General features: G+C 36.1%; 3 protein-coding genes across 4 annotated transcripts; 2 read left to right on the top strand and 1 right to left on the bottom strand.

Annotated features, from left to right (window-relative positions):
• The first annotated feature begins 424 nt into the window (after window positions 1–424).
• Window positions 425–2,801, top strand: P32 (complement C1q binding protein P32). Its single transcript, XM_029317682.2, has 5 exons — window positions 425–756; window positions 1,283–1,433; window positions 1,542–1,744; window positions 1,994–2,082; window positions 2,517–2,801. The coding sequence occupies exons 1-5, from the start codon at window positions 537–539 to the stop codon at window positions 2,664–2,666; spliced, it is 813 nt and encodes a 270-aa protein (XP_029173515.2). The 5' UTR covers window positions 425–536; the 3' UTR covers window positions 2,667–2,801.
• Window positions 2,802–3,170: 369 nt separating this feature from the next.
• Window positions 3,171–7,957, top strand: Rab19 (RAS oncogene family member Rab19). 2 transcript variants are annotated; one of them, XM_029316843.2, is made up of 5 exons: window positions 3,171–3,570; window positions 4,417–4,501; window positions 4,761–4,859; window positions 4,947–5,104; window positions 5,195–7,957. In XM_029316843.2, exons 1-5 carry the CDS (start codon window positions 3,355–3,357, stop codon window positions 5,294–5,296), a joined length of 660 nt encoding a protein of 219 aa, XP_029172676.1. In that variant the 5' UTR covers window positions 3,171–3,354; the 3' UTR covers window positions 5,297–7,957. The 2 variants fall into 2 exon arrangements, with proteins under 2 accessions (XP_029172676.1, XP_029172684.1); XM_029316851.2 differs by lacking the exon at window positions 4,761–4,859.
• Hmgs (hydroxymethylglutaryl-CoA synthase) lies at window positions 6,778–11,134 on the bottom strand. The gene is given in 3 exon segments (XM_029316831.2): window positions 6,778–9,853; window positions 9,855–10,653; window positions 10,769–11,134. Coding segments are annotated over 2 exon segments (1,371 nt in total). The 5' UTR covers window positions 10,575–10,653; window positions 10,769–11,134; the 3' UTR covers window positions 6,778–9,202.
• Between the last annotated feature and the right edge of the window lie 918 nt (window positions 11,135–12,052).

Here is a 12,052-nt window from a genome sequence, read left to right as displayed (position 1 = left end):
TATAATACAAATTTTTATAATATAAATTTATTTTTATAATACAAATTATAATATAAATTTATTTTTATAATATAATGTAAAAGTCCGAGCACAGATTTTTGCAGAACATATACTCACAGTTGCGCACTATGCGCAGTAGCTTAAAAGTATTAGGGATGATCCGACCAATAAAAGCCGTGTTTAAATGTAAAATAATATAAAATAAGATTGTAAAAAAAATATAATATTAATTAATATATTACAATTATATTAATTATATATTATTCCTCTAATCTCATCGAAAAATGTTTTTATTCCGATCGATCAATCGCTTTTGAAACGACCCATTCCATGCAAATCCGGCTGAAGAAAGGGCGCTTTCGCGCCGGAAGTCGCGCGTGCTCCCGAACCGGAAGTCGACTGGGGTCGAGCCGCGAACTATCGCGTGACGCAATCATATCTGGACTGCCTCGTGCCGTAGGATCTCGTCTCGTCGTCGTCGCATCGGTTCTCTTTTCTCGCCTCTTCGACCCTTACGTCAGATTTCACCTGTCAAAATGAACGGCATAGTGAGGAACGCGTTACGTGCTTCGACCCTGCGCAGCGTACTCACGTCGACGACGACGACGACGACGACGTCCTCGTCCGGTGCCGGTCAACCCGCCAGGGCGTTGTGGAACATGTGCGCACGTCGGCAAACCGGCGAAGTCGCGCCGCTCGTCTCCTCGTTCAAGCTCCAGGACTCCCGCAGGTGCTACAGCAGATCCCACACGAAAGGTAACGACTCGCCGATGATGATGTTGAATAAATCTCGCCTTAATCGCAAGGTTAATTTTTGCGGACCTGGTCGTCCATGTTTACCGCGTTGCGAATAAGTTGCAACAAAAATATACATATATAATATAAAATATAAGAGGAACGTTTATATAAATTAAATTAATCATACGAATTTTTTTTTTTTATATTAGAATGAATTCAACAATTGTGGTTATTGAAATGTATTATATATGTATATACTGTTTTTCTTTTTAATTTAAATATTTGGGATATCAACAACTGGTTATTTCTCACAATCAGTTTCTTGCATTATTTTTAGAATTTAAATTTGCATTGCGCATTGCACAATTCAATCATGTCTAACAATAAGTACAATTAAAAAAGTGTACCAATAAATATTTATTTTGTTTGACACAGAAATATCAATATTTAAATTTTAAAAAAATATTTAAATTAAAAAGGAAAACAGTATATACATATATGATACATTTTAATAACCACAATTTTGATATTCATATTTTATTAGCGGAGAAAGAATTAGTGGAATTTCTTGCGGAAGAAATAGTAGCCGAGAAGAAGGCACAGAAATTAAAGACAATTCCGACAACACTAGATGGATTCTCAGTATCTCTCAATGGTGCAGAAGTTAGTCTGGAAAAGAAAGATGCTAATGATACGTAAGACTTTATTATATATATTTATATATTATATATATTTTTATATATATATATAAAATTGTCAGATTTACAATATAAACTCATTTGAATTATACCATTTCTTTTCAGAATTCATATTTCCTTCAATGTGAATCATACGGTAGATGCTGACAGTGATGGCGATGTTGATCCTCGTCAGGATGACGTGGAGATAGGTGAAATGAAGAGCAAACCAACATTCACAGTAGATATAATTAGGGGCAACCAAACTCTGGGCTTCACATGTTCCTTTAACAACCAACCTGGTGCATCAGGCGCTGATGATAGCTACAGTATGTACATTCTCTACTAATAACTCTGTTTATTCCAAAGTGTTGAGTACAGGATGACTTTTCTTTAGTCATTTTGATAATTATTCTTTGGAATATAAAGACACTTTCATGTACATATATATCATGATTTGATATTACTGATAAAATCTTGAGAGTGTAACATTTTAATTCATTATATATATATATTTCATAATTACCTTCCTGGTTTTTTAACACTATATACTTCTATAAATATATATTTTATTGCAGATGACATATTTGGCATCGATGAAATCACACTGTACGAGGGAGAACACAGTGAGAGAGTCTACTCTGTGGCTGGTGAGATTCTCGATGGTGTAAGTATTATGAGACCACACCTTAATACTTATAATATCCACTCTTTAATACTTATAATTTAAATAATCCTTATTAATAATTAAGTGTATTGATAATTAATCTGATATAAAACAAATATTCAATATTGAAAATCAAGTTAAATACAAAATATATGATGATTACTTAACTACTGTGAGGAATTATTAATCGGTGCGCGAGTCAGGAATTAAAATAAAGAGAGGCGTTAATTACATATACATATCATGATTTCTCATTATGAATTATGTGTCCAAATAACGATATGACATGCTTTATCTTCAATTTCTTCAATTGCTGTTAATATTTTTTATTAATTAGTCTTAAATTTTAACATTTCTATAACTATATTTATAATTATATGTATTCAGTTTTTTATGAATATAACAAATAAAATATTACACTGTTTATTTTGCAGTATCTGTACGATCTACTGATGAACTATCTCGAAGAGAAAGGCATCTCGAACGAGTTTGCGGATAAGCTTATCGATTTAAGTACATCCTATGAACATACAGCGTATGTCAGCTTGCTGGAAGGCCTGTCAAAGTTCACATCGGGAAAGTAATTCTAGGACATTATTGTTAAGACATTTCTTGCGTTTTCTGATATCATAGTTGTATCATTAAGAATTGTTAATAAACAAATGTATGATTAATTTTCGAAATTATTCAAAAGAAATAGAAAAATCCATTAAAACACATGCCAATGTAATCTTTATTTTTTTATGCAAAGAACAACATTTTCTTTTGTATAAATTAAGAAACAATATTATAAAATAGTAGTTAGAAATGTATATCTCATAGACTCAACTTCCATTCTCATTTTAAATGTGCAAAATAAAAATTCACAGTTTAGAACATGTATAAGACTGCTCCTTGTTTTAACATCACAAAATAAATTATTAATATATATATATATATTTTTTTTTTATAATTTCTTAAAAGACAAAAGAGGGAGGAAACGGCCCTATTTTTTCAAAAGTTCTCAAAAAATACACAATAGAGTAAACGAGAGAAGAGGAGAAGAAAAAGAGGGGTCATCTATTCCAGGATTCGCCGACGACGCGAATCGCAGCGAGGCGGAAAGATGATTCAAGATGGAGGCGATCAGACGCAATTGGGTGAAGGCAAAAGCTCGCGGAGGCGGCGAGCAAGCGACGACGACGTAGTAGAAGAGGAAGAGGCTGGCAGAGTGGTCCCGAATGCCTGTCCATCGCGATCCTCGTTCTCGTCATCCCGGGAGACCTGGCGAGAATGTCGTGTCGCGACCCCGACAACCTGATGGCAAGCCCCAGCGACGACGAGGGCTTCGACTACCTCTTCAAGATCGTCCTGATCGGCGACTGCGGCACGGGCAAGACCTGCGTGGTCCAGCGCTTCAAGTCCGGCACCTTCGTCGAACGGCATGGCAACACCATCGGGGTGGACTTCATCATGAAGACCGTCCTTATAGACGGCAAGAGGATCAAGGTGCCAGCGTTCAACCTTCGCGCCAATTTAACCTCGAGTCCTGGTCTACAAAGGGTGATTTCTAAGCCTCAAATTCTAACTTGGGAGTTGATCAACTCGCTTAGGATTCAGAGATTAGAGCTTAGTGTCATAAAACTTAGGGCTTAAATCATCTGAAATCATCCTTTCTAGACTAGGACTTACAATTAGTCATATCCTTGGATACAATCTGGATGATTAGCCTCAGCCTCAGTTGATATCTTTGCTTAAATTCGCAGATGTAGTTTATTGGCAACTTTTTGGCGGGAAAATGTTTTTGGCGACTTAATGTCTTGTTTTTTGTTTATTGTTTTGATTTGAATAAGAGTTAGAGAAATGTTTTTCAATTATATAAATGCAAGTGTCAAATTGTTTATGGGTTCTTTTAGACAAATCGCTGTTTTATCTGAGACTTAATTAAATTCTTACCTTACTAATATATTTCTTCAAAAGTGTTAAAGAAACTCATCTCTTGCAATGAAAGATTTTGTAACTAATATCTCAATATCTTATTTTTTGTTTACTGTTTTGATTTGAATGAAAGAAAAAAACGTTTTTGAATTATATAAATGCAAGTGTCGAATTGTTCATGGGTTCTTTTAAGTAAACCGTTGTTTTTATTTGAGACTCTTAATTAAATTCTCAGCTTACTAATATATTTCTTTCAAAATGTTAAAGAAACTCATCTCTTGCAATGAAATATCTTGTAACTAATATCATTGAAACATGATACACTCTTATCTATAGATAAAACAATCTCAATATGACTGTTCATATTTACTTGAATTTGATGATGATTATTGAAGTTTGACCTTTTATTATTGACAGTTACAAATTTGGGATACTGCGGGACAAGAAAGATTCCGAACGATAACTCAAAGTTATTATAGATGTGCAAATGGAGTAATTGTAGGTATGTAAACAGATTGTAATGCATAGCCACACAAAAACATAATTTTCTGATTTATATGTATTATTAATCTTCATAAAAAATCAATTTATACAATTTAATAATTATTTCAATAAGTAATTTATAAGAACTTATATATATCTTTTTAATTTTATATATTTTTGTTGGCTTTTTGAGATAAAATTAAGAAAACAGATTTTTTCTCTCTTACTATTGAAAAATAAATGGCATCTTTCTAAAAGTGTTTTGTTGAACATTGTAGTTTACGATATTACAAAGCGATCAACATTTTTAAGTTTACAACGTTGGGTGGAAGAAGTCCGGAGGTATTCGTCATCGCATGTACTATTAGTATTAGTTGGTATGATCATTTTTACATGCATTACAACAATCATCATACTGTAACATCTCTATTACCATTTAATCTTTATCATTTCTCATTTTGCAGGAAATAAATGTGACTTGGAAAATCTGCGTGAAGTGGAAAAAGCAGAAGCTGAAGCTTTATGCGAATATCTGCCTGAAGTTTTGCACGTAGTGGAGACCTCAGCCAAAGATAACACAAATATAGACTCCATCTTTTTCTATCTGGCATCCGAACTTAAGGTAAATCTACCTTTTAGTATATTATGATTTTGTTACAAATTAAATGTATTATTTTATTTTACTTATTTCTGGATGAATTACACATTTTAGAGACGACACGATAATCGTCAGATTAGCGCGAGCGAGAACGATGCAGTGAAACTCGGTGCCGGACGAGAGTTGTCTTCTTGTAAAGGCTGTAAAATCTTTTGAACCGTTCATATATTTTTTTTTCCATCGTTGCGCACTGTTTCTGAACGACCGAGATATGAAAGAACACACGCGCGTTCTGATAAGATGAAAGGCAGTCGAACGAATGTAATATCTGTTGTAATATGTTAATACGTTTTGTACAATGTAAATTTTTTACATAAGTTTACTGTTTCTAACATCAAATTAGTAATCAGAGTATAAATATACAAAACAGTTATTTGCACATAAAAAATATTGTATAAACTTTTTATAAAAATTTTACTGCCTTTTATCTTATTATAACTGTAGCACAAATTAATAGAGAAACTAGAACAATCAATGTCATTCTATCGATATAGATAAAACAAGTTTATATAGATATATATGCCAAATATTTAAAAGATATTTCCTTTTATTTACACGAAATAGAACAGACATTGGCTCTTCTACTCCTAAAAGATACGAATCTCACGATAAAAAAGATATAATTCTTAAAATAAGATGGTTAATTTCTTGCTATAGAAGTTCGTTGTTTTAGAAAAAGCACGTTTATATATTTTTATATTCAACACAGGTACAAATTTATATACACGCTCATACATATTGATACTTCACGAATACTGCGGCGACCTGAAGAAATTCTAGATATCCTTGTGCCTTAAAATATTCGTAGTGAATACACATTTTTGTATTATGAGCGCACAGACATATTCAAAGTGCAATCGAGATTTAAATTGCGAATGGTAACTTAATTCTTTCTTGTTCTTTATTTATTTTATTTATTTGCGTGAATGTGCGTTATGACGAATGCAAAGATTTAACTTCTTGTTCTTTGAAACAAGAAGTTCAAATTAAGATTGTAAATATTAATCCTTAGTCGCATTCTTAGCTCGTATCTCACGCTAGAGTTAGTTTAAACTTTCAATTTACATGAATGCACTTATTAGCTCTAAAAAAAAAGTTATGAAAATGCAAATAAAACGCGTTTTGTGACTAAGCGGACACAATTATATTACATTTATAGACGAGCAAATATTACGAATCTCTCTATGTAGCAATACTTTACAGAAATTATTGTAATATATATTTTTAAAACACATTGCACATAAACGTATGTGCGTATTGTAATACTCTTTGCAAATCGGAATTATTATTTTATATATGAAAGTAATATCAATATACGTAATTCAGGAGGACGAATCTTCATTACCTTGCACGTAAATAGGTACTGTCAAAAATGTACGAAAGTTGTCTTCATAATTTAAGATTTTTGTATAAATTTACATAAATATATCATCTTTTTAACAAAAATATCTGTCCAATTCACAACAACACAAAGCAATACATATCCTTCCATTGCTGTTAATTACATAAAATTATCATTTGAATTATATGCGAGAAAAAAATTGTGTAAGATGCAAATTCATATCACAATTTAATATTTTAATTCTGTGCTGAAATAATATATAAAGTAATGGTGTAAAAAGAACTGGCATGTGAAATAATTAAAACTCTATTATATTTTATATATATATATAGTACAACTGGAAAGTATTTTTTACTAAAAAATACACATGGGTATGCAGTATAACAGCTTTGTTGATTTTCATGGCGAACTTTATTATATTGATACATTTAAAACATAGTGTATCATACTGTCCAAGTTCTATAATTCGTAATAAATAAAGCTTGTTTTGTACTTATAGCAAATCTAGTAGAAACTTGATCGCTGTCAATTAATCGATTGATTTCAGCTTTCTCATACATTAATAATAAACAATACGCGATTGATTTCACAAAATTATTTATATTATTTTACACATAAATTATTTCTCGACAAATTGCATATTAAAAAGATGTTTATCACAATGAACAGCGATTCTAATTGTCGATTTCTATGAGATTATATTTTTTGAGCAAAGAGTATATTTATTTTTTATTGTTATTTATTTGCATACTATTGACTCTCGTCCCGGAGTCTCAATTCCTTTGTTGCATTCAGGGTAAATATCAATATAATTATCACTCGGCTGATATGAAAATGTAAATTAATAATTTAGAAAATTTTATTTTAGCGTAAACGAACATGCTATATGTGACTAGCATATACGTATATATAAATATAACATTGTTGTAAGGTCATATATCATAATTTATAAATGTAATTGTAAGGCCATATATACATGCGTTGTGTAAACATTCTCAGATATATATATCTATAGAATACTAACTGATTATTTGGCTTTATCATGTTAAGATAACATTTCGTTGCAGATTTAACAGGCGTATAAAATAACAAAGTAAAACGAGGTAGAGAAGACATAATTCTGCCCGACATATTCGCGTATAGATACTTAAAAAAATTGCATATAAAAAAATAAACATATATGTAAATCGGAGAAAATTAATCTTCCTTTAAAGAATTATAATATATATATATGTGTGTGTGTGTGTAATTTTATTATATTATTTATTCTAATATATTATAATTTATTATATATATTGCAATAATATATCATTTAAATAAATTAAATTGCATTAAATCAGCCTGCTTTATACTGTAGTAAATTTATCAGCCTGGAATCTTAAATGTCAAAATGTCAGTATGTCCAAGATGAAATGACATGTCTATCAACTTATACATTCCTTAAACGGGCTGAAAATAGCATACAAGCAGACAAATGTATCAAAAATTTCTCGAATCTATTTTTTTATATCTCTTGTATATAAGAGCAGTCTGTATAAGGCACTTTTTGCGTAATGCTGCTTCTTACGTCAATGCAAATATGTCATTGATTATACAAAAAAAAATGCATCTATTTAAATATTAACAAACTACTTACAACATGAATAAGGCGAATTATAGATTATATTTGAAAGCATTCGCGTAATTGACGATGTAAGGAACGATTGACGTTGCGTTAAAAGTTACACTGCGTAAATTAGAGCGAACAAGAAATGCGCGGATATAATTTTGTTTGTTAAAATATTGTCAATTTAAATTATATAAAGGAGAGCGCCTTCTAAGAGATTCCTCGTACCAACACGCTTTGTATCTACGTGAGATAAACATATATGATAGATATATAAACAAGCTCTGTTTTAATTATACTTAAAAAATATTACATGATCGATGCTATTTTATCATTATCATAGGTCGCTATATCGATCGAGAGATGGGGGATGGAAATATGTAAAAAGTCAAAATATAGGTCAAAGATGTGTGTTAAAATCTTTTTTCATCGTAAACATGCAAAAAGGGCTCTGCCCCCCCCAAGGTCGGCGCCACTGATATCAGGAAGACTCGGGCTGGATGAATTTTTTGATACGTTTTTCATCCAGCAATCCAGCAAACACCGATATATAATTGTTACATTGTTATAATAAAACGGAATATAACAGGTAATATAACGTGTACGTTACATGTAACATCCATGTTAGTTGTAATTTTCCATAGATGTAACTATTTAATATAACATATATTACATTGTAGTTATATTGTAATTATATACCAAATAGCACATTGATGTATTGATAAGTCAGTGCTATCTTGGGATATAATTACAATATAACTACAATGTAATATATGTTATATTAAAATGTTACATCTATGAGTAAGAAATTACAACTAACATGGATGTTACATGTAACGTACACGTTATATTACCTGTTATATTCCGTTTTATTGTAGCAATGTAATTATATATCGGTGTTTGCTGGGAAGGCTCCTGGCTCGTCACAATCCAACATGACCGCGAAGAGGATCCAGGAGTCTATATGATTACAATCGCTGTTACTTAGAATATCAATTAGAACTTGTAGAATGAAGCAAACCCTGCCCTTTTATTTTTACACATACTTCGATACTCTCGGGAAGAAAAATTGACTATAAATAATCCCTAAACCTTGAAGCCTAACACGCCGCTCTCATACTCTCTTATAAGTCCTCCTGTACTTCTCGTCGATCTGGACCAGGTAATACGTTCCCGGAAACAGGTCGTCTATACTGCTCTCCGGGGTGAATGGCACAACGTGACAGTTCTCTTCCCTCAACGTCAACACCCTGGTGTAGTCCGCCGGGGAGACGCAGTGACGTCCCTCGAGCTGCGGCTTGACGTACGAGAGAGCGGCGATGATCTTGGACAGACCGGAACCGTCCTGAGTGTCCCTCGTGACCGTTAACGAGTACATGCTGGAACAGAGGCCCGAGCCGTAAGAGAACACGCCGATCTTGTTCCCGGCCAGTTCGCCGATCGGCTTCGAGATGAGGAGAGAGACCAGTCCGGAGTAAACGGACGGGGTGTACATATTCCCGACTTGGTTCGCTATCAATAAACTGGGTCGGGTCTTCCGCTCGAAGTCCGCCTTGCTCAGCTGCATGAACGCCTTCTCGATGTCCCGGTCGAAGTAGGTGTCCTCGAGTTTGGCCGCGTGGAACCTCGCCGCGTCCTTGTAACGCTCCTCGAGGGCCTGATCCTTCGGAGCGTTGAGAAAGTCGACGAAGGCCAGTCGGCTGAAGGACTTTTGCACCAGTTTGCAGTAAGGCGAGTGGAAGAGGAAGGCGTCGAAGCTGGCCAACTGTCACCGGCTGCTTGTCGCCGCCCTTCTTCTGGACCTTGTCGCAGTACACTTGGTAACAGCTGTCCAGGGCGCTCAGGTAGCACTTGATCGACAGCTTGCCGTCGACGACCGGGTACAGAGAGCGCAGGTCCGGCTTGTAGAAGTCGTAGGCGTGTCGCATGCAGGACGCCCGGAGGCCGCGGTCGAACACCAGAGGAGCTTCCGGACCCACCAGGATGGCGATGGCACCCGCGCCTCCGGTTGGTCTGGCGCTGCCCTCCGCGTAGACGGCGCTGTCAGCCGCCACGACCAGAGCGAATCTCCCGTCCCAGGAGCTGCTCTCCACCCAGGAGACGGCGTTGAAGAGAGCGGCAGTGCCGCCGTAGCAGGCGTTCGTCGTGTCCGCGCCCTCGATGTCGGTGCAGCCGTACGGCTCGAACAGCTGCATCAGCACGGACTTGACCGACTTGCTCTTGTCGATGATGGTCTCGGTGCCTACCTCGAGTCGCCCGATCTCCCGGGGCTCGATGCCGTGCCGCTCCAGGAGACGCTGCGTCACCGTCAGGCACAGCGAGTTGATGTCCTCGCGGTCGTTGCAGAAGCCCATCCGCGACTGACCGAGTCCGATGGTGTACTTGCCCGCGGAGACGCCGTCGAACGCCTCCAGATCCGTCTGCTCCACGTACTGCGCCGGAAAGTACACCTCCAGCGCCCGGATGCCGACGTCCTTCGGCCACATCTTTCTTTCTTTTTTTTTTTTTTTTTTTTGAATTAACGACGCTTTTCTCTCTCTCGCAGAGGAAGGTTTATGTAATCACCTGGAAAGGAGGAAGCGAGTGAATATCGAAATGACGAGCTCGCGGAGAAATTCCAGGAGGATATCCGGAGCGAGACGTCTTCCAATCACGTATATGTATGTATACAACACAGTACCTCGGGGCAACGTCTACCGGGCCACGGAGTCGCGGCTGGTGTGAGAAGAGACGGACGTATGTACACACATGTACACTGTACACACTGTCAAGTTCGCGCGCGCGCGCGCTCGGATACCGTCGTATTCAGGTTAGAAGTGAAACTCGGCGGCTCTCGGTGAAAATTCCGGTCGTTCGCCGCCGTCGAGCGACTTTCGATTGCGTGCTTTGAAGCTCCGGGCTCTTCCCGTTCCGTTAAGTCGGCCGCTCGGTCAGCAGGGCTGTCGGCTCGGCTCGTCGCGAGGGTCCGATCACGTGGGTTCTCGCGGCGCGTCACGTGTCAACATGCGCGGCCGAGCTCTCGCGGGCGAATGCGCTCCCGTCGCGGCGCGCTGCGTCTTATATTATTCTATTGTCAGCCGCTTATTGGCGGCAAGAGCTGAGTGAGTCCGAACGCGCTTGGAATCGATAAAAATATCCTTCTGAATAAACACTAGTATTCTTTTCCATTTTTAATAATGCATAAATGTTTTATAATATATAATATAAATTTTTGTAATATATATAATATAGAATATACATATAATAATAATAATAATATATATAATAAATAATAATGTATGATATAAAATAATATATAAGATAAAAAATAATATAATATATAATATAAAAAAATGATAATAAAAGAATTAAATTAAAAAAAAAAAATAAAAATTTTAATCATGCCCCCCTGGAAAAAATCTTGTGGACGCCTATGGATGGGAAGGGATGAAGAGAGGAAACTGCGAAGGAAGGGCAAGGTTCGCGACCGAGACGGCGAATATCTTCGCGAATTATACGTGCCGGATAATGCGTCGTCGTGTTTTTGCATGACAGTTCGCGCTGACGTTTCTCAGTCGAAACTCATTGGGAATAAGTGGGACACGGGTATTACAATAGACGACGATGATGCGCCGAGATTCGCTCGGCTTGAATTGAACGGACGACGTATACATGTATAATGTAATGCATGAGGATATCTCTTCGACACTGACTCTTCGACATGACTGATTAGACTGGATCAACAGGTCATTGGGTCGTGATGAATAACGTGCAACGCACGCGGCTGTTTTCCTGTAGCAGACATTCCAAGTTACGAGACCGGAAGCGATAAAAAAAATTGTGTAAACATTTTTTTCCTCGTCGAATATTTCTATAGAGAATTATTCTTTTCTTTTTTTTTTTTTTGTATACCATTGATAATGCGAACTGATAAAATGTACCGAAACTTGTCGGTATTCATAGTCGAGTCTTTTATTCAAGACTA

The sequence above is a fragment of the Nylanderia fulva genome, unplaced genomic scaffold (assembly GCF_048542155.1).
Source record: "Nylanderia fulva isolate GAGA-0341 unplaced genomic scaffold, ASM4854215v1 Scaffold6, whole genome shotgun sequence".
Taxonomy (NCBI): domain Eukaryota; kingdom Metazoa; phylum Arthropoda; class Insecta; order Hymenoptera; family Formicidae; genus Nylanderia; species Nylanderia fulva.
This window is presented reverse-complemented; position numbering and strand designations above follow the sequence as displayed.

Excerpts from the sequence above, each read along its gene's own strand:
- Rab19 (XM_029316843.2), top strand. The coding sequence starts at position 3,355 with ATGTCGTGTCGCGACCCCGACAACCTGATGGCAAGCCCCAGCGACGAC. Across the intron at positions 3,571-4,416 it reads TAGACGGCAAGAGGATCAAG|TTACAAATTTGGGATACTGC; the intron begins GTGCCAGCGTTC and ends TATTATTGACAG. Across the intron at positions 5,105-5,194 it reads ATCTGGCATCCGAACTTAAG|AGACGACACGATAATCGTCA; the intron begins GTAAATCTACCT and ends TACACATTTTAG.
- P32 (XM_029317682.2), top strand. The coding sequence starts at position 537 with ATGAACGGCATAGTGAGGAACGCGTTACGTGCTTCGACCCTGCGCAGC. Across the intron at positions 757-1,282 it reads CAGCAGATCCCACACGAAAG|CGGAGAAAGAATTAGTGGAA; the intron begins GTAACGACTCGC and ends ATATTTTATTAG. Across the intron at positions 2,083-2,516 it reads CTGGTGAGATTCTCGATGGT|TATCTGTACGATCTACTGAT; the intron begins GTAAGTATTATG and ends TTTATTTTGCAG.